This window comes from Anser anser (assembly GCF_964211835.1).
Source record: "Anser anser genome assembly, chromosome: 22".
Classification (NCBI taxonomy): Eukaryota; Metazoa; Chordata; class Aves; order Anseriformes; family Anatidae; genus Anser; species Anser anser.
The window spans coordinates 4,496,883-4,519,248 of record NC_139743.1 but is presented as its reverse complement, the minus strand read 5'-3'; the positions used below and the strand labels follow the sequence as shown (position 1 = coordinate 4,519,248).

Below are 22,366 nucleotides of genomic sequence, written 5' to 3'. Positions count from 1 at the left end.
CCTTCCCCTGAGGGGGGCCTGCCCCATAAGGGGACATGGCCCCATCGAGGAACCTTGCCCCTTGATGGGACCTGGCCCTGTGAGGGGACCCAGCCCCATGAGGGGACCCAGCCCCATGAGGGACCCAGCCCCATGAGGGGGCCCTGCCTGCAGCCCCCATCCCCTGTGTCTGTGCCCGTTCCAGCCCTACACACACACACCCTGCCCCATACACCTACCCTAGGGCCCTAGGGCCCCATGCCCACCTCAGGATCCCCAAAACCTTCCTGAGGGTCCCTTACCCTCCTTGCACCACCGCCCACCACCTTCCCAAGTGCCCTTAATGTCCTTTTTCTTTCCAGAGGGAAGTACTGCTCTCCGGGGCCCGCTGCTTCCTCGCAGTAAGTATGGCTACTGTATGCCCCCAGCTCGTGAAACCTAGGTAGCCTAAATTTCTGTGAGGAATTAATTCGGAGGAATGAATAAGCCACGCCAATAAGCTGTGGATGACAGAAGAGCCACAGCTCCTGCTTGACAGATATTTCAGCTGATACCTACTGTCTGGGGATCCAGACACTCACTTTCTGAACAGCCCCAAGGTCTGCTACAGTTCAGTTGCCCTCTGCAAAGGACAGTGGTAGCAGGAGCACTTGGTCATTTGCCTCTCATTTGCCTTATTTAGAAAGTGAGGAAAACAGTGAGAAAGAGAGAATCTCAGAAGCTCAAAATGCGGAGAAAACTGAAGTAAAAGAAAAATATCTTCAGCAGGTAAGAGCCACTAACCGCAACTCTTTTCTCATAAATATTCCCGTTCACTCTTTGTATGCCATTTGGTAGAATTCTGGAATTTTGGAAATGCAATTATGGACAGTAATAAAAACGGCCTGGACCTGGCCCACAGTTAGGTTTGCATGATGTAGCCCGTTTTTTGATGTTTAGCTTAAACTTATTCCCAGTTGGGAATAAGTTTCCTTGGGACAGGGCTGAAAGGAGTAGGCTCTATAGTTAATTTCTTCATAGTAAGCACATAATGTCTGTTCTGATTTAACATCTAAAAGAAGCCAATTGAGAGTTCCCAGATCCAAAAGTGGATAATTTGGGGTGGGGGGGGCAGAATCTACTGCTGCATGCACTTTCACACAAAAAATCCTGGCATACAGACATTGAAGCACAGCTCACAGTTTAGGTTAATTTCTTAGTCGCCTTAGTTATTAATAGATCTTCTCCATTACTCTGTGCCCAGCAGCAGCTAGCGCCAAGAGTTCATTGAGTGTGAGATGCGGGAAACTTGGTAGTGAGTGGTTATTAAATCACCTTCCATAGGACTGCTTCTGCCTTGGCCTGCCACTCAGGGACAGGTTTAGGTGATATTTTTAGAGGTATAATTCATGAGCTGTTTGACCAAGCCATTACAAGTTTTGTAGAAACTACTCAGCTGCAGAGCAATCTGTAGATTTTAGCAAGTAACATCAAAATTGAGTTTCTAGATGACATTGCCTTTCCAAATGAAGGCGCAACTGGGATACCGTAGAGCCTTTCAGGCTGGACCCTTCTGGGCTGCACAGATTGCTGCTGAATTCAGTGGGGTTTTACAAAAGCAAACATCAATCTGCCATGGTACCACCCAGTCAGCACTTTAGTTATTGGTTCTTGTAGATATTTCTGTTCATAAAACACACTCTCCATTTACACCAGATTAGCAGGATTCACGTTTAAAAATTTGCCCAAGCATTAAATTGACTATGACAAAAAGCAAAATAAGTGACATGGTATCCAGATCTTTGATGTTCATCTCCTCCAAAACAGTGAGGTTGGACTGTGTATATAGAGCTTGGGGTTTCTCCTACTGCTTTGCCGTAAGATGCAGACAACAGTTGTGCTTGCTTTCAAGGCACTGATGTAGTCTGTAGATAAAAACTTTTCCTGAAGTCACCATTAATCTAAATCATGAATTGATGTTCCACATATATATCATGAGTACAATTCACATAAGTAGTGGAAACTAAGACAACTAGTATTAAATATGTGATAACGTTGCCAGCCTGACTCTGTAATGATACTACATTTTTTTCATTTTAGCAAAATGTTCCACATTTTTACTGAAAAGCCTCTAGCCTATATTTGGGAAGCAGGCCAGATGAGAGCAATCTGCAAGAGGTGCAGAAAGGCGCTGAGGTCTGCAAGTCTTTCCTGCAACTCAGCAATCCTCCTTTTCTAATTAATAACACCATAATGCATCTCATCCATTATAATCAATTAGCCTTCTTTCTAAATTCTGGCTAAAGCCAGCAACAGTTCCCTGATTCTTCCGTTCATTTTTTTTTTTTTTAATTCAGTAACAATAGATGATAGCAAGGTTTTGCAGCTTTGGGCATCTGGCAGCTACACGGATGGCTGATTAATTTCAGTAAGTAAATTACTTTCTAGAACTACAGGACATGCTATAAGCCTCAAATATTCTAAGAAAATGAAAATTAATGCACTGAATGAAATAAGAATAATGTACACATTATTATCAGTCATAGGTGTCATTTACTGTTCAAATCCAGATTTCAGACTTGATTCAGACATTCGGTTCCTGCAGCATGGCCCCTAGGTGAGCAAAACCTGGAAACCCTGTTGTGTGGGTCCAGGAAGTGAATTTTGTCTCCACAGTAGAACAGGGTCAGAGTTTTTTAGAAGGAAAAGTTTGCTGTGTTAACACTCTTATTTTACAAACTGACAGCAATTTTTTTATTAGAAATGCTTATTTTAATTAGCTAATTTCATCTGAAATAGGACTGAAGCACATGGCAAAATAGCTGTTGTCTTTTAGAACATTCATTTCACTGGGCTACTCTGCAGTTTAATTCTCACAGGCTTTACAGGGTACTTCATGATTAACAAAGATATTTCAAAACTATAAACCCTGCAAATCTGAGTGATCAGTTTAATCCATTTAAAATAGGAACGCCTAACTTATCTGAATAGATCTGTGTATTATTACTAGATGGTTATCCACTCTGGCCACTTCTTTTGATATTGGTCTTATTTGCCTGTCTTTAGTTAGCAAGTGCTAAGGTAATGCTCTACCAGCTCATTTTATCATCAGGTGTTTTGGGTGTGCTCAGCAGGGGCCTGAGGGCACTGATAGCCCTTAATGGCCCTAAGCAGCCTCCCTTGGGATCTCCTTCACCCATGGCAAGAGCTCATTTAAGCTCAGCCCTGGGCTCTTGTTTATTTCCTGAGTTAAAGGGTAGGCACGTCTCCAACTCTTTCTTGGTAGGCATGTCCAACTCTTTCTTGGAGTGTGTCATAACGTTTTACCAGGAATTTCTGAAAATGCTGTAATATACTTCTACTCGGCTTCAACAGGAATGTCTCACTGTATCTGAAAGGTGTTCACTTCCATGAAGAAAAATGTATGGGTGTGCTCAAACGTCTGGGAATCAGAATGCTAAAAAACTCTCAGTAGGAACTGAAGCATTGTTCCTTAGAAATTCATTCTTTCCTTTAACTGTATAAAGAGAGGAGCTTTAACAAGTTCTGGGATGTGTGCTTTTCTTGAAGAGAGGAGAACCTGGACCATTGATTGAAAGGAATCATTAAATGTTAAAAATTATCGCCATTTTAAATCACTTCTACAAGATATCAGAGGCTGGCTTAATCCAAAACTGCATAGTGAAGACAGGCTATCTCTGGTTGCACTTCTCAGATGAAAAAGGTTTGGTAATGAGTCATTATGCAGATGGAAGTCCTTGAATTACCCCAATCTTATAACCTCAAGATGCTCACACTAGTTCTTAGCTTTGATAAGGATTTTCGAGTTTACAATGAAGTTAAGTAGCACAAGATTTTAATTCATTTTTCTGAAATCATTGTAGTAGATATTTCTTTTCAGGCCAAGAAAAGAGAAGATATACTAGCTTTGCTGAGGAAACAGAGAGAAGAAAGGATTGCAGTAAGTTTTTCTTCTGATTATGCTCTAGATGCATCTCAAGGTTTGTGCATCCTTACAAGATGGACAGCGTTGCAAGGACCATGATTCAATGTGTGAGGGTTTATGGGGTGTTGCAAGGTGTACCGTGACAACAGTCTTGCATAGCATAAGCACCTCAGTTTGAACTGATTAAGCATAAAGAAAAGTTGGCTACATTTTACAAACTGCCTAAGCAAGGAGGATCCTGTAAGCTGTGTCGTTATGAAGGTGTTAGGCCAGGCAGTAGGAAGCAATAGGAAACAAGGCACGTATGAAAAATGCTGGCTCTTGAAAGTTAGAACAACGTGGGACTGAGAAATGCAGCAGAAGCAGTGACTAGTGCTGTCAGAATAGTGGCGAGGAAAGGGACTGGCAGCATTTCTTGTTGAAGACCCTGGATTCCTTATAGATGCATAATGAAAGGACTTTGGCTATTTAAATTACACCATCTTTAATGCAGTTATGTTTAAGTGGCTATTTTTTTTTAGTTTAATTTGCCAAAAGAATATTTACAGACTGTTCATTGTAAATGTAGTTGCTTAGATTGTTTTTCATTGTTGTCTCAAGCTTTCTTCCACTGAAACACTAAAACTCAGTTTACAATAGAGCTATAAAACTGGCTGTAGGTTTGGCATGCTCTGCTCCCTAAAAAGCTTTCTTAAACCAAATTTGAGCATAAAAAGAAGAACTCCAATTAGGGATATTTATTATTATTATCAGTAGTGAACACCAGATTTACTGATTTATAATGTTTTTCTGTGACATGGACGGATGTTTATCAGGAAAAGAAAATTCAAGAATAAGAGGTCTGTATTATATTAGGCAATCCTTTCTTTCAGTTGTAATTCACAAGATACAAAGCAGAGATAGATGAGGTTTTGCCCCATATAAGGTTAAACATCTGTTCTTTTGAAGAAACTACATATCCTGATTAATACAATTTAATTACACTTGATAGAAGAGAGTAGAACTGAAATTTTTAAGATGATAAGTGTAGTGATTTGAAAAGTAACTTGGAAAACAAGATTTCAAAGGATACTTCCAGAAATGACGTCTTCATTTTGGATGTAAAAGCACTCTTTTTTTCATTTAAGCTTTTAAATTGGTAAATATTAAGTACTTCCTCTTCTCAAAGTTCATTAAAATGCTGAACCAAGTATATCTGCTTTATCCAAATTCCATGCATTAAAGCTAGGCCTGAAAGAGAACATGAGACTCTGTTCTTCTGACAGAGTAACTCATACAAATTTTTTATTCCTGATTACTCAGGTACTATATTAGCACATAAAAACCTCCCATACTATTGCTAGAATCATCTTTTATTTCAGTGTTTATATAAAGCTGTCTTCCAAGATAAGCAGTAAGTTTAGAATGAGCTAGTGATAATCACTGAGTCTTTTTCTTTTTAGAAAGAACTGATTTCTCATCCACATAAACCAAAGATCAAAGCTGATGAAGTAAGGTAATGAAAATACTCAAAAATAAGTTTTCCTCTATCTAAATAGTCAGGATTTATTTGGGGAGAAAAGATGCTCTGTTTGAATTACTCTTACTATTTTGAAAATGTCTGTTTTATCCTGTATTAATATCTGTTACGACAAAACTTAGAAATGGGAAGGCTGAAAGGCCGACTACTGCTATTGTTCTGTACTTCTTTACTCTTTATATGTGTTCCATTTATTTTTAGATAGAGGTTGAGGAAGGAAGTGGAAGCTTAGACATTTTTTTTAAAGTCATGAAGAGTTCAATTTTGCTATTCTGGTTCAAATGCAGAAAGTCAGGAAAAAGATCAGTTGTCAGTGGCTTCTATATTTTTGAAAGGGTCAGGAAATATCATAAAGCCTGTTTATTTCCAGTGCGTATCTTGTCTGAATGAGAAAAAGCATGAGCGCGACCTTGTCAGTTGCATCACGCTGTATGGATGCTTTCTTTGGTTATACTTTGCACATTTTAATAAACAAGTTGCCTTGTTTATTTCCCAGCTATAGATCCAAAGAAAGATCACCATAACAGCGTGTTACATCATCACATCATGCTGTGGGAGATGAGTCTGGAAAGGATCTGGAACATGGAAAGTCAGCCTTAATGCACGAATTGTTTGAGGCCAGTGATGTAGGTGTGACAGTTGCTAAACCAGGTGGTGAAAGATTCTTTTAACTTCCAGCAAACATTAGGCCTGAGGTTGCTGACAATCTGTTTATGTTAGGTCAGACAGTTTCCTTTCTGGCACTTGCCTGTGGCCTCCTGGATGATGTAAATACTGTTATTTTCCAGTGTCAAAAACTATCTGTTAAAATAAACAGGATCCCTGCAACTGTCAGGTGGGTACTGTGCAAGCAGAAACTCAAGTTTAAGGTCATCTGCTGTTACTGTTAGTCTGGGAGTGAGACGGATTGGAAAACTGCCCCAGCAGAACTACAACGGCATGTTTTGTCTGCTGCCAGTGTTGTAGTTGCTTTCCCTTTATGTTGTCTTCATAAAAGGGATCTCTGTTTCAGATTAAAGGGTGGTTTAACTGGTCTTAACAAGTTGCTTCTCAATTTCAGATGGGCAGGGTTAGTGGTTTCTTTTTTTTTTACTACTGGCTAGTTGTTTCTTTTCACATTTTATCACTAATACTTCGCACTCTGAACTGTGAAGTTGAGGCAGTTACTTCTGCCTTTACTGCCCTATCTATAGTTGGGTCAGTCAGGTGGGACCTGTGAAATCAGTTCTAAATATGCATTTGGGTGTTGGGCTATGACCCATGTGTACAGTGGTAAGTGTTTAAAAAGTGTAGCTTCTTTTTTTTATGAAGTTGCTCTTTATTCCTAAAAACCATCTCATCTTTGAAAATGCTGACAAGGTACCTCACAGCCCTTGATTTAGCAATTTCTTCCTTTTAATGAATGGCATTTATATAATATAAGTGAGGCCATTTTTCTCACACTGGCACCAGTTAAAGCAAGGTGGTGTCATTGAATATCCACAACTTAAAGACTAAGCAATGAATCTGCAGCTTACATCTTCCTTCCAACTTACCATATGGATATGAAAGCTGAGGAACGACTGACAGCAATTCATTTTGAAAGCAAATGCCTCAGGAAAACACTGGGCATTAGACGGAATTAATTCTTAGCAAGACTATTACCTCTGGAGCTAGCTATAAAGGAAAAACAGAAGTATCTGGAACAGGTGAAAGGGCTGAAGGTCAATGTCTGCTGAGGTGAGCAGCTGTGGGAGTAGGCAAAAGGGAACATCCATACAGAATCCTTCCAACCATCATAGGATATGTACTAAAGAAAGCCTAAGCTGTCTTGAACCTGTGCCGAGGACAGGTGTTGGAGCTGTTTACCTAAGTGATACTTATTTGTATGGGTAGGCTTGAAGTTCGGGTTTTAGATAGCAGCTTATGGCCTGTGAAGAAAGCTACTCTGGCTTATTATCCTGTTATATTTTTTTTTCATTTAAACGTTTTAATGTTTGGAAAATAAGCATCACTATTTACTGAAGCAAATTCACCCAGAGCACAGGGTATTGATTATTGCTGTATTTAATTAGAATAATTGTATTTTTGTAATGGTCTGTTAGCACTCATTACTGGGAAATATGATCATACCAATTTTACTAATGTCTTGTCAGAGATTTATAGCCTGTATTGACCAGGATGATTCCTGTTTCCAGAGGCAACTCAATGAATGGCTGAGAAAATATGATTTCTAGAAGAGCTACATTTGTCAAAATGTTTCACAGAAAATACACTCTTCCTGTTTCTTTCTTCGTTCGGTAGCTTCTCTTTTGTCATTTCTTGTCCCATTCCTGATTTCAGCAGGCTCATGATTTGTGCATGTATTTTCATAGACCTTCACTTTCCAAGTGTTTAAAAATAGAAATACTGATTTCTTCTTTTCTAGTGTGCAGGGGAAATTGCCTAAGTCATTCAGTGGTTTGGCTTTTTTAGCTTTGTTTAACTAGCAGCTTGGGGATTTTCTACTGAATTTGTATTGCTTGAAATGTACAATTTAATTAATCCTCTCAAGTGGATACAGGTCTATCAATGTAAAGTTATATGTCCTTAGAAAAAGAAAAAACATTTCTGTGGAGAAAGGCGTTAAGCTAGTATAAGGCACCTCTATACTGAAACATATAAACTGCAACCCTATTTTGAATAATATTGGAATAGTTTTAAAAAGTCCAGTAAACTATATATCAATAGTGATAAACTCACATAAATGTAAGATGTGTGTCGAAAGGTTTTCATCCAACCTGAGTATAGAAAGTACTGAGGGCTGCAAAGTGAGGCTGTGATATTCTTAGGCCTGTATTTATTGTCTTGTGCGAGCATGTCTGACAAGTCAAATTTGGTATTGTTTTGGTACAGGTCAGAGAAGGTTTTGCCTGCTGTGGTCCTCTGGCTCAGATTCAGGGTGCTGTGCCATTGTAGCTGTTTGGGAGGATGTGATCGTTCAGGTTCAACTGCACTAATTTGTACAACGAATGAAGGAGGCAGAACTGCTTACAGTAGGCTGTTCCCGTTGCCTTTGTACATCAACTGTCTATTTCCCCTTTGTCTAGACTTACTTCTTTTTCTGCCTATGAGAAACTAGTAGTATGTGCCTCACCACTTATTTAAGTATGTGGCAAAAACCTCAGCTTCTTGCTAGCTGATTTCCTCCTAGCCCTCTTTTTTCCATCAGTGTTTGGGAACTCTCACCAGCAGTACTGTCAAACTTCTGGCTGTCAAGTTCCATCAAAGCTGTGAAATCTTCAGAGCAGTCTTCTGAATGTGAGGATTGGGTACTGCGTTTTCTTGTGTTTATATTTTTAATAGAACTCCTCAGTTTGACAAGAGAAGTTTCAGAATGGGATATGAATGCTGTGCAGTAGTGCACCTGATGGAATGTGGTTTTTCTGTTAGCTTGATTTTTCTTAACAGACTTCTCTGTAAGTTTTGGTATTTATATGGGTATTCCTTTGCATGGATTCTCTGAACTTGTGTTCTGTAAATTTGTTTTCTACACCTAGTTAGGCATTTACAAGGCATCCCTGTTTAGAGATACACATATAAGGATGTGACATTATGACACAGAATGGGTTAAAGAGCTCTGCACCCTGGCAGCTATCTTGCACTATTCCTTGTTGTACATTAGCTGCACTTTTCTCATCAACAGATTACTTTCTGACCAGGTTCTGTTATTTCCAGCAGGCAGAAGGTGTTTGAAGCAGACCATCAGGATCAAGCAGCAGTAAAGGCCCTCAAATAGTTCAGCTAAACTCTGATGAAGACAATGAAATATTTCTTTGCTCCAGAAAAAATATCTTATCGGAACCGTGTTGCTCTGGACTTCAAGCCATGTACATTTCTAATTTGACTACATTTCTAGTTGCTCATACTGAGACGTGGCATGACAGACAAAGGCTGTGTATAGGCTTGCAGCAACCTATCCATCATTTTCTTTGTTTTGCTGAAGTTAAAATAAATGCTTAATTGCTTTACTTACTAAACTGTTAGGTCCTAATGTGGTGGTAGTGGCTTGGGCAGTGCTGTTTGTCCTCAAGTTTCTCTGTTGTCTTGGCACTACAGCAGTAAACAATGTATGCAAATAGCTGCTTGCCAATCTTCAGAGTCCTTGTCCAAGCTGCTGCCTAAGGTAATTCAAGGGAGTGGTATAATAAACATCCCCTAGACTTGTTTTCCATGGACTTGAGTGGTTCTGGGATTTTTGACTTGTGGGCTTTGAAGTCTCACGTACTTTACTAGTCAGCTTTCAAAATGTTTGCTTCTATGACCTGAAAGGTTGTTATATTGAATATATTCATTTTGTGTGCTCAGTTCTCCAAAATTATAAATGGAGAGCAACTGTTTTACCTTTGTTGCAAAATCATTCTTTAAAAGTAGAAAACGGGTCAAAAGGAAGAGTCTGTGGCTAGTAATAGCGTTAGGATTGCACAATAAACACAGCAAGCTTCGTTATCAAGTGTCCATAGTGTTCGAGTGGTTGGAGTTGACCTCTTTCAATAAATAGATCAAAGAGGCTTCTGTCAGCTACTGCGCTTTCCTGCTGAAGAGAGCGAGATCTTTGGTAATCACTTCGGGGTTCTATGGTACTGCGTTCCCCAGTTCTGCTCTTGATGTGGGAGAGACTAGAAGAGACTGATGCCACATGGCAGAATGTTTACCATTAATTCAAGAAAACATGTTTATAATGCTGCCACTACTTGACATGGATATATTCCAATGTGGTTTTTTCCTTCAGAGCCATTACAGAAATGTTTTCCAATGAATTTAGTATGCATATATGCTAGAAAAAGGATAGACTTCTAAAATGATGAGCCGGGGGCTTAAGCTTTGTTATGACAACACCTGCAGCTGTAAAGAAAGTGAGGTTTTTAGTCTCTAGGAACACTAATTATTTGTGATTACTTTGATTACTTTGGTTACTTTCTGTGAAACAAGAAAAAAGCTCTCTAAACAGGATGTCCTTTGTGCTAAGCATTCTTCAAAGACTTCATGCACTGGCAGAGCTTTAAGATAATGAAGCCTTGGCTGGTAAAGGCATGAGTTCAGTCTTAAGCCCAGGCTACTGCCAGTTCAGCTGCTCAGTTCTTCCCTGTAAATCAGTAAAATTGCTCCGATTTGTAAAGTTACTGAAGCGCTTGGGCATTTACTAAACTGACTGTGATCACCAAGGATTTTGGAAATGCAAAAAGGATGCCCTAGATAACTATCGCTCTGTGTTTTAGACATGACAGACTGCAAAGCCATGGCCTTAGTTCATACCCAGGAACTTTCCGACTCCTGGTGACCTGGAGTGGAATGTCTTCACAGCTTTTTAAAGGATCTTTTTCTGTTTAAGGTACTGATTTCAGAAATAGCTTCTCCAGCTGTATTATGAAGAGCTGGTATAGGTTGGAATTTTTATAAAACGATTAAATTCTTAAAATATTGACGTATCTGAGAGGAAACTGTAGCCCTTGGAGCTCCTGTTCTGTGTCGCCTCGCTGCTCTCCCCCTTCCCGCAGCCTGCAGAAGGCTCCTCTGCACAGCTTCAGCTGGAGAGAGCCAGGGATGCCGGAAAGAAGAGCTGGCTTCCTCGCCAGCAGGAACCAGGCGGGGGAAATGCCGGCTCAGCAGTTACCAGCCGCTGCTGGAAGCCAACTTCCCTCCCGTTTTCGGTCTTGAGACGGTGCCTGAAGGGCGGCCCGCGGAGGGGCTGCAGGGGGAGCTGCTGCCGCGGGTGGCGGTGCCAGCGCCGCGCACACCTTGCCGGGGGCCGGGCGGCTGGAAGGGGAGAGCTGCGAGCCCGGGAGGAGGAGGTGGAGGAGGAGGAGGAGGAGGAGGAGAAGAAGGCTCCTCCCCGTCCCACCCCTGCCCCAGCCGCGGCCGGGCGCTGCGGGGAGCCGGGGCGATGCTGGCGGCCGCGGCGCTGGGCTTGGCGGCGCTGGGCTGGGCGGCGGGGGCCCGGCTGCCCGGCGGTAAGGCAGGGGTAAGGGGCAGGGGGTGACAAGGGGCAGGGGGCGGGTGGGTGCTCCCCGGCACGGAGCTGTACCCCCCCACACCCCCCTCCCCGAGCCTGCCCGTCCTGCCCGGGGAGGGCTCCGCACCCCGGGGGTTTGCCCTGCGCTGGGCCGTGTGCCTGCTCCTCTGCCAGGTCGTCTCGTTTCTCGGCACTGTAACGTCGCCTGTAGCTTGGTCGCCTCTCAGGGTGGCAGCTCGGGGTGACCAGCAGCGTTCTGGGCTGGGTTCCCCCCGGGCGGTGTCAGCCGCCTGCAGAGCACGGGACTGGGGGAAGCCCAAAGCCTGGCTGCTGTCAGCACTGAGATGCTCCCTTAGTCCCGCATAAAGCGACTCTCCTCATACCCAGAAATACTCTGTTGTTAATTCTGCCATGCCCGTGGCTGCAGCAGGACTTGTGGGGCAGCGAGCTCCGGGGCTGGCGATGTATTTTTCCTTCCACGAGCTCTTGCTTTTGATGTAACTGAGGCTTCCCCAGTCCTGAAGCCAGCAGGAGTGGAGGCAGATCCCATGTTAGCAACGAGGAGGTAAGGGGAAAATGTGAGGGACCCTTTTAGCACTGGTTAGGGCTGCGTATGCAGTTGTTCTGTTACCTAATCTGTGTTTGGAAAGTTAACTAGCAATGAAGTCTGGACGGTGATCAACTGCATGAATTTTTTCCTTATTTGAAAGCAATGGCGAGTTTGGCTAATAAAACACAGATGTTCTGCCAGTTAATGGAAAAAAAGTGCTCGTGTATCAGAAAAGAGCCCAAGTGTAGTTTGTGACACTATTTCTAGAGGCTTGCTGCAGATTTGTAGTAACGTTGTGCCATCTCTACTTTCCTTCTGGCTTTCACAATAGCAGTGGACGCGTCCCTCAGAAGAGGTAAGGTTTCTCGCCTTTTTCACCGAGCATGCATGAGTGTTAAATGACCAAAAGAAACACAGGTTCTGTCTAAAGATACGTTTTTAAATACTGTTTTTGCAGTACAGCCAGTTTTAATTTCTGTGTAAGATGTTAGCAGACTCTGCGAGTGCTTAACTGCTGAAAAGCTCCACTTTGAAAGGTGTTGGAACTTCCAGTCTCAGAGTAGCCATGGTAGGACACTGAAGAGTAAAGAAAAGCCAGCATAAATCCTGGGGACGGGTTTATAATGACCTGTCCGTGCATGTTCTTGAGTACATGATAAATGTTGCTTTTCTCTTGTAATCACTAAATGGTTTTCTTCTGTAAAAGCATGGAGGTTAGCAGATTGTGTCTGTGGTGTGTTTGAAAATAAATATTTACTAAGCAAAACAAAACTGTTTGTTTCCGTAGCCTAAATATTGGGACTCTTCTGTTGAGAAACAGAAGTGTATAATTTTTAGATTATGTATCTTTTCACTTTGATCTTTACTTTCCTTCTAATCAACATCAGCCGTGCTGCTTCATGCATGAGAGTCCTTGGTGTACAACAGTATGAAACAGGCACTGGGCAGTCAGTAACACTGCAAAGCAGAGCACTGCCTACAAGTCGGACTGCCTGAATGCACCTTGATACACTGCAGTATGCTCCATGAAACTATTAGAGCCCGGAAGCTAAATGATTATTATGTCCGCATGTAGAAGCGGGTCTCTAATCTTAACCATTTAAAGCCCCTTTTTGGGGCGGGGGGTAGAGAGGGAGACGCATCCTTGAACTCTTGTAAAGGAAGTCTTTTTAAAAAGCTGCATAGGTCAGCTTGCTCTCTGCAACGTTACTTCTTTGTAAGGAAATCCTGGAGTCTTCAAACTGCAGAAAAGTCATAGGGAAATTGAGGTGTGCAGGACATGAGCGCTGCTGTGCAGAATGACCAAAACAGCTATATCCAGAAAGAAAAGTCTGAAGATGCCATTTGCCATTCCAATAATAGAAGAGGCTTTTTACCTCTGTTGTGTTCTCCATATGACCGGTCACAAAGCGCAAAGCTCAACCGAATAAAAGCATTAGTGTCCGCTTTCGGTATTAGCAGGTATGGTTTCTGTAACGGGTTTCTTTCCATTTCTGCAGGACAGACAGTTTGCCGGGGTGGAACGCAGCGACCGTGCTACAAAACGGTTTATTTTCATGATGCTTCACGCAGGGTCACCTACGAAGAAGCGCACCTTGCCTGCAGAGCTGATGGTGGACACTTAGTCAGTATTGAAACAGAAGCAGAGCAAGGACTGATTCAAAAATTTATTGAGAGCCTCGTAGCTTCTGATGGAGATTTTTGGATAGGGCTTAGGAGGAAAAAGGCAGAGGTAGACAACAGCACGGACTGTCAGAACCTCTATGCCTGGACGGATGGCAGCTCATCCAAGTTCCGGTAGGTACCGGGGAGTGCGACTGACTGGGCAACATCTTGGTCAGGGATTGTCACTTGCCTTTAGCAATCAGAAAGGGTTCTTTCAAAAGAATCAAGTGATTTTGTCCCAGTTGTCATGTGTTCCTACTGTAGTCACTGAAGAGTGGTCGTATCTCCAGAGAGCGGTTCATCCTGTCCAGATGATTTGATAATAAATCCAAGTTTGCTGGAGTTGTTCTCACTGCTTGCACACTTCTTTTCGTCATTGAACCACAATGTGTTTAGCCTCAAAAGTTCTGCTAAGTTTGATTTCAAGCATAAATCACAGTTTTCTAGACAAAAGATACTCTTTAATCCAGGCGCAGAAGGTCTGCCGTTGTGGTATCGAAATAGAAGAGAATCTGCTCTAAATATTGGTGGGTTGAGGAAAGCCTTAGCAATGATATGCCAGCTCTACAGTAAACTTCAGGCTCAAGAATTTTGCCTGGTAGATGTTTACTATTGAACCTGTAATTGGTCATGAAAAACAAACTAATGTACCTATACAATGTTCACTAATCATCGTGAATTTCGTGCTGCATTTAGTCACTGAACCATGAATTTAATGAAATAACCCAAATGTTATTAAATATTTTATAGCAACTTGTCACCTAACTGCTGTGGGAACCCATAAGCGATTTTAGTTGCTCTGGACAGAACTGAATAAAACTGAATAACAGCCAAGGAAAAGATGTGTTGCCTTGACAAGGGGAAGTGGGGTGGTGGTAGGGGTTGTGTTGGGAGGAACGGGAGTACGGGGATATGATGATTGAAACGTTACTGCTTTAACACGTGTGATTTTTCCCTCATGTTGAAGACCTTGGTATATCTGGAAGTATTTCTACGGTATAGGATCAGCTTCCAAGAAGTGCTTGGCATGCAGAATATTGCTTGTTCCAAAATTAGTGGGTATTGAACATTTTTCAAAATGAGGATATATAATCTTAGAAGTGCTTCTTAGAGATGCATAAAATGCCTTTTCAGTAATGATTATATTATAGAGTGTTAGATAGTGAAGCCTACTTCCTACATCCCATGTGGAAAGGCCTTCCAAGTTTTCCAGTGGTGAAGTTTATTACAACCTATCTTTCAAAAAGGTTTCTTTTTCTGTTAGCAGTTTCCTAATTAGAAAAGAACAGATTCTGTCTTACCTATTTCATTTTCTTTTTAAATGCATGGGGCATTGGGCACTGAGGCCAGAAAGTAAAATTATTTTGACAGTGTGCACTGAAAGTCAAAGTTCTGAGCTTTCCTCAGCCTCGCAGGGCTTCTGCAGTATCATGGAAAGTGATTTCAGGTCTTACTTGATGTGTTTGTTGTGTTTTCTTAGGAACTGGTATGTAGATGAGCCATCCTGTGGGAGTGAAATCTGTGTTGTGATGTACCACCAGCCATCTGCCCCACCAGGTGTTGGAGGTCCTTACATGTTTCAATGGAATGACGACAGATGCAACATGAAAAATAACTTCATTTGCAAATATTCTCTTGGTAATGAGTCATTCTGTAGCTTTAAAAAACAACCTGCCCCCAGTCCCCAAAAGGAGGTATGAGGAGATTGTGGTATTGACGTAAAAACAATCTCAGTATCTAATATCTGTAGGTACTTGCCTTGTGACTTACGAATTCTGAGATTTTTATAAAATATTTGAGATTTCAAATGGGGCCCGAGAGGGAGAGAACATAAAAAGGGTGCTTGCTTGGACAATATTCTGTACACTTGGTCTCCCTACACAAACTTACAAGGAAACTTATCTTTTTTCTTCTAGAGAAGCCAACAACTGCTCCAAAAGAGAACTCTCCAAGAGGTCAGTTACAGATACTTGCTTTAGGGCTTTTCTTAACACTATACTGTCTTTCAGTAGAAATCCTTTGTTAACGTTCATTGTCAAGGACCCTCACAGACTGCATGCTCCATGGGCAAGAGGCATCCTTGCAGTCGGCATGTCCCTCCAACTGTTCTGTAACCCAGCCTGCAGAAGCGCGGTCCTGCTGGTGGTGCAGTACCTGGGGCTGCTGGACGCGCTGCAGAAAGCTCAGCAGAAGAGCACCAGTAGACCTTACACCTCCCGGCAGCTGGCAGTCTCTCCCATCCCCTCTCACCCTCATCTTTTATGTTTCTTAAGCTCTTGCAAATAACACCTGCAATATTAACTAAGATGCTTCTTTCCAGATGTCACAACAGAGCCCTTCAATCCGGTATTCCCAGAAGAGCACCATAAGAAAGATGCCAATGTAACAGTTAAAGAAGCCAAAGGTATGCTGCTCATTCAACACCTGGCCTGTCCTCTCTCTGACTCTGCAGGGCCACATCTCACATGTGGCTGAGAACACTCAGCACTCTAATTTGAAGTGTTAGACCTTAAATGTAGAAGTCTGAATTTAGGCAACTGCATCTCAAGGGGGGCAGGGACACCTTCCTGCAACTCTCTTCCAGTACAAACCTTTAACGATTGCTTTGACTACCAAAACGTTCCCAGTCTACAGCAAAGTACCTAAGCTCTGAAAAAGATACTTTAAATTTATTGAATCACTCTTGAAGTTCAGAATTTTTAATATTTTGTTAGTAAGCTTATTATTAACTATTAAAATCTTCCTATTCTTTCTTACCACACTGACTTACTCCTACAAATTCACAGATCACAACACTCCACTCTCTGAAAACTTCTGCTTTGTAAGTTTTCAGAAGACAGCATATCCCTAACTCGCACTGCTGTTGCCTTGTCACAGTGAGACAGAGTAAGGGTTAGTTTCTCATCGTGCGGGTTTGAGCTTATATTCTTTTAACCTGTGCTACAAGATGATCAGTCTATTGGAGTTGCTGGCTTTGCAAGGGTGTAGATAATGCTAGATCATGAACAACACTAGAAATCCATTGAGGTGTGATGGTGCTGCCTTGTGTAACTTAATTTTTCTATGTAGTTCTGTGCATGTTAAATGCAACTAGAAGTGAATAAAAGCTGGAATCTCATTTTTACCCCAGAACCTGTTCAGAGTCTTGCCTACATCCTCATTCCCAGCATTCCTGTGCTGCTTCTCCTGATGGTCATTACAGCCATCTTCTGCTTTTGGATTTTTGCAAAGAGGCAAGTGACGTTGTTCTGTAATAAGTGAACCTGTGATATCTTGTCCTGACAATAATTTTACAGCTAGCTACAGACCTCTGTAAGGTGCTCTGGAGCTGACTGTTTTCAGTCAAGTTTTTAAAAAGTAGCATGGATTCTCCAGGCCAAGTTACTTACGAATAACATTTTAAATAAATAATAATAAAAGAAGTGTTATTTTATTCTATTCACAGATAGACAGCAGTTAGGGAATAATGTAAAACAAAGTGATTTTGAAGGGTTAGCATTTAAGCTTCTTTATTAAAGAAGAGATTTTCAATATCAGAAGATCCCCTTCAAAAGTGAAAACCTAATAGAAATAAGAGGATGTGTGGTTGGAGCAAATGATATCGATCAATTTCTTCTTGCTTTTCCCTGGGCGCATAGTACCTTTGGTGGGGATGGTGGCTGTGGTGTTGGGGGTGTCAGCTTTGAGCTCTCAGTGTGCCAACGCACCTGGAACTCCTAAGTAGTAAATGTCATCCTGGGTCCAGGCTTTGAATGTCAGCTTTCCTCGAGGGTCATCTATAGATTATTTTAAGAGAGGTGTGGTATAGTTTTGTTTGCCTCTGTAAAAGAACATGTTAGACTTGTCCTCTTTCCTCCATCCTTCAGGAGACGGGAACAAATGGAAGCAAGCCCAAAGGAGGAAGATGCCTGGCTCTCTAACCACAGGAGGAACAGTCCAAATCTGGAGATTTACAAAGTAATCAAGAAGCAATCTGAAGCAGATCTGGCTGGAACCAGGCCTGACATTAAGAATTCTTCCTTCCGCACACAAGAAGAGAAGGTGCTCGACAGCCTCTCCAGGGATTATGATGATGTGGCAATGAATACGTCGAGCGGCTTTGTGACATTGGCTAGTACTGAAAGTGGCTTTGTGACCAATGATATCTATGAACTGTGTGGAGATCGTGTGGGGAGGAGCAAGGAATCAGCCTGGGTGGAGAATGAGATTTATGGATATTAAGGAAATGGACAAAAAAGCCTGAAATGTGGATGACAAAGTGAAATGTCAACGCAAGTTAACCTGCCCTCCCCATGCACTTGTTTGAAAGATAGCATATGGGAGGTATGCAGGTTTGCATCATCCCTGTATTCTTCTTTTTCTCTGAAAGAATATGGGTTTTAAAGATCTAAACTGGAAAGTATTTATATATCTTGCTCTGCATCAACCCCCCATTTTGCCCCAGCCGTAGCTCAAGTCTTGATTACTTCTTGCACTCCAAAGAAGAAAGTATTAATGTCCTTGATAAACAATACAAAATACCTATTTATTTAAACTGACCCGCTCATCTTCAGAGGCACTGAAAGTCAAAAGTCAATCACTGGGCATACTTTCTTTTATCCTTGGCGTCCCAAAGGAAGCTGCCGTGGTTGCAGGGTGGTCATTTTTCCTACGCCAGCCTGTCCCAGCTGTGTGTCTTCCCTATGACGCTGGCAGGCACTTCACTAGGAGAGTACTGTGGTTTTTACTCCTTTCCCTCCTAGTTCTGACTGCCAAGGTAGCGTGTATGAGTCGTAGTACAGAACGGTGTTACTTGCACCTTTAAGCTGGTTTTTAAAGAGTCTCAGTAAGTGCAAGGCTAAGTGTCCCCTTGCTTATCCTGGAAAAAGGAATTGCAAAGCAAGCAACAGGGGGCTTCACTCCAAAGCTGAAGGAAGAGAATGGTGTACTCCAAAGCTTTCCGGTCTTGGAAATTGCTATTGGAAACTACTGCAGCCTACTTAGCTGTTCAGAGAGGTGCTAATTTGACCTAAGTGACAAATAGCAGTTCCTTTCTTGTGGAAGGAATAGCCAGTTGGAGGGTTTTTTTCCTCCTTGGGCCTGAGACCTATACTGAATTCCCCAAAGACTGACATCCTGATGTTAATTTCCATAGAGATAGTTTTTCAAGAGGTAAGTGAGCATAAGAAACTGGATTAAAAGTAGTATTTTGTCAGGCAAACTACAGTATGGTGCTAATCAGTTACAATAAGCTGTTGTCTATTTACAGGGGCTTCATGTATTCCAGTATGTAGATTAAAAAAGTATCAAGGGGAGGTACTGAGGAGATGGTTCATGAAATTCCCACGTGAAGTGGGAGAAGGAATGATACCTTATTTTAACATAGTTTTCAAGGCATTGTTTTGAAGCCACATAAGATATCTATTTTCCAAACATTTAAAGGAGTAGAAATGAATGATGAGAGGGTATAGCTGTCATATAACTAAATATAAATTCAGGTGATGAATGAAATGAGAATTTTCCTGAAAAAAGTTCAAAAATTTTCAAATAAAATATTAATCTTCAGTGCATTAGGAAGTAGACATACCAGCATCTCCCATACAGGCTTGTAATTTGTGATGCCACGTAGTAAAGAGCATCACTGTATATGTTTGAGAAGAAAGGCTGTGAATGGGGGTTGAGGAGCAGTGCTGACAAATCTGGGGTCATAATTAACTTGTTTTTGGTGATGTCTTTCTGACGTGTTTTGTTCACGAGACATGGTCAGATCAATGCTTGTGTCTCAGAAGTAAGGCCTTATTACAACAATCTCCATAGGAACTTGCAGCTAACTCCTGTGGCAAAGTCATTTGTCAGTGCAGCGAAGTAGGAGCTTGGATAAAAACATAGATTCAACTCAGTGCACTGAGCTGAATATATTCAAGGCAAAATCCCATGTGCTACTGGGTATGGGCTTGCTCTAGCTGAATGCCACTGTAAAAGTTAGCCTGTGGAAAGCTGGAAGTACATGCAATTTTCAAGGCTTTTGGAAAGAATGGGAAGGGAATTCAGATGTATCAAACAAGCACAGTAGTTGCATAAAGGACTATTTTCTGTAAGATGTTTGATGTCAGTATGAGGCTTGCAAAACTGAAAATACAAATACAAGACTCCCGCACTGAAACAAAAAGGCACAGTCCATTCCTGTGCTCCCCAGTTGCTTCAGGCTGTAGACAGGCAACACAGTGTTGTTTTGCTCTTCTGCTTTTTAAAGAGGTTTGTCCTTACCTGAACACACTGGGGCTAAATGAATGCGTGGGGTTTGGAGCACAAGTTCTGCAGACTTTGAGGCCAAGTCAGCGGCCATGATATACTGATAGCAGTATGGTCTCTGGATAATTATTTTTTTGTAAGTGCAAACCTAGTCTGAGTTTCTAATGTGAATTGAGTCCAGCTGTTAATACCGAAGTCAGGAATATGCTTGGAGGCTTGCATTCAGAGCTGCACAGATTCTTGCTGGAAATCTTTGCATGCTCATAGCTGTGTGTGTAGAAAGCTTTGTGAGGTTACGCCATTAACATTTCTGTTCTGTCTGTTCTGATGTCTCAGCTGTTTCATACATCTTTAATATATTCTGAAGGCAAATATGTTCAGCTTTGAGTAAAGCAGCTCATTTTGCTTTGTCTGCACTTATTCTATTTTCAATTACTCCAGCAATGGAGCTGTTTCTTAACTGGTGTTTTTATTTGAGTGTATCCCATTGGACTGAGAGAGAAGTGGGAGTGTCACGCAGAACCATGTCAAACACTGGGAAGCTGGACATCTGCATTGAAGAAAAAGCAGTTAGGATGCTCTGATGTATTTGGGGCCACTTGGATTCACTTCTATACTCTGTCTGATCTTAGCCACCCAGTGTCTCGGTCCCATACGGAAAATGAAAATAACAGCATTTCACAGACTTCCAGGAATGCTTGGAATTGGAAAATGAGTGACTCCAAACTGATTTGGAGACTACAGTAATAGGGCCTTGTAATTGCCAGAATTTTAATTTTCTTGTCCAGCAGATCTGTGGAGCAATTTTGAAGCGTGTCTGGACTGAGTCATTATGTATTAAAAAACTTTGGATTAAAGACATGGTTTGGTTGAACAGTTCTTGTACCTGACCCTGTGTATAGCAAGTAATGTTTTTATTCTGTTGGATCATGTTCAACCTTTTCACAAGCCAAATAAAAATAGTAAATTCCCATTTACCTATCTACATTTATTTTTTTAAATAAATCTGCTATTCAGTACTGGTTGCAATTATCAACTTTTCAACAAAACTTTTGTCTATAGATATCAAACACACAACTTCTGAACACAGTATTTACTGCAGTAAGAACTATTAGTCACTGAAGTTTATCCTTAGTGTTATGATTTAAACAGCCAAGGGAAATTTTCAAGCTTTATAGCCCTGTTCAAGCTTTATAGCCCTGTTAAATCTTTAGTTCAGATTTACTGACTAGGGTCTTAAGCAATCGTGAAGACTGTCATGTAACTCTTGGTCATTTCTCAACCGAACACACCTATTTAAGAGCCTGCAACAGTGGGGCAAGAACAGATTTCCATTAATCTTTTTTTTTTTTTTTTCTGGTTGAATGTTTTAGTTAAGACTATTTCCCTTGTCTGGGATACCTTGTGTACACAGTGATGGACAGTAAATATGATGTGGTGAGGTGCCAGGCTTCTACTGGGTGAGTTATGTCTGGGGGCATAAAGGATGCAATGCAGAGCTAAAAGAAAGGAGCAGGTTGAGGCAGTCTTGATGCTATGAAATGGCTACTGAGGCCAAAACTATTCAGAATACATAGCTCAGATCATAAAACTTTGTAGCTACTTTGTCTTGCTTTACATCAGGAAATTCCAAGGACTTCCTAAACTCTAGGTTTTGGATCAGTCTCTTGTTTGTTTGTTTTCTTTCATTAGAGACCAGGTAATGGAGGGAGAATGACCAAGCAAATAAAGCATGCCAAGCAGGAACACAAATGCTATTCACCTATTGCTCTGCAGGTGAATATTCCCAACTTTGAGAGCGCGGTTTTGCTTACAAACAAGTCCATGAAGCATCTGAAATGATTTTAGCTCTTGACAGAGTTCACTCAAAGTTTGTTCTTCGTTGCATGGAAATAAATAAATAGGAAAATGAAGCAAAACCGATTTGCATAGGCCACCAGGAAGCGAAGATGTGCCAAAAGCTTTGGCAGAAAGTGTTTTGCGGGACTGAAACAACAGCAGAACTGAGTGCAGGACGTGGCTGTGAGCATGCTCTGCCAATATAAATACTCAGGAAGACATTTTTGGGGCTGTGTGCTATTGCTGTGTATTGCAAGCGTGGAAATATTTCGGTCATTTGCCACAACTGCTTCTCCCACTTCCTGAATGTTATAGGCAAGGGTTTTGTGCACAACACTTTTTCTGCGTACCTGCAGTGTAACGGGGTGTGTGCCAATCTGAAGCTGCTCCTTCAGCAGGCAGCAGTACAGCATCAAGCCTTGAAACAAAGAAGTAATTCTTCAAAAAGAAAGTCTTCTGAATGTTTTGAAAATGATACCCAGTTAACCATGCCTCCTGAGCACCAAAATCCTGGTGAAGGGAGTTGCCGGGTGCTACCAATCTTCAGGTTTTCTAAAGCAGTAACCAGTGTTTTTTATTAAGCAATTGAGTGTGTATCCACTTCTAGTCCAGCAGCCTTGGTGTTTTGTCTCTCCCTACCCCTCCCCCCTTTTGGCAGGCTCTAAGCATCTTTTAAGGCATTGAAAA

At 41.6% G+C, this 22,366-nt stretch overlaps 1 protein-coding gene across 13 annotated transcripts; it reads left to right on the top strand.

Moving 5' to 3' along the window:
• The first annotated feature begins 361 nt into the window (after positions 1-361).
• Positions 362-20,811, top strand: LAYN (layilin). 13 transcript variants are annotated; one of them, XM_083808591.1, is made up of 12 exons: positions 387-578; positions 662-747; positions 2,316-2,386; positions 3,860-3,919; positions 9,120-11,392; positions 12,276-12,299; positions 13,444-13,741; positions 15,090-15,247; positions 15,526-15,564; positions 15,930-16,013; positions 16,740-16,842; positions 17,476-20,811. In XM_083808591.1, exons 5-12 carry the CDS (start codon positions 11,326-11,328, stop codon positions 17,828-17,830), a joined length of 1,128 nt encoding a protein of 375 aa, XP_083664717.1. In that variant the 5' UTR covers positions 387-578; positions 662-747; positions 2,316-2,386; positions 3,860-3,919; positions 9,120-11,325; the 3' UTR covers positions 17,831-20,811. The 13 variants fall into 13 exon arrangements, with proteins under 13 accessions (XP_083664712.1, XP_083664720.1, XP_083664717.1 ...); XM_083808594.1 differs by lacking the exons at positions 387-578; positions 2,316-2,386 and adding an exon at positions 365-380 and having other exon boundaries at positions 3,846-3,919; XM_083808593.1 differs by lacking the exon at positions 2,316-2,386.
• The last annotated feature ends 1,555 nt before the right edge of the window (positions 20,812-22,366 follow it).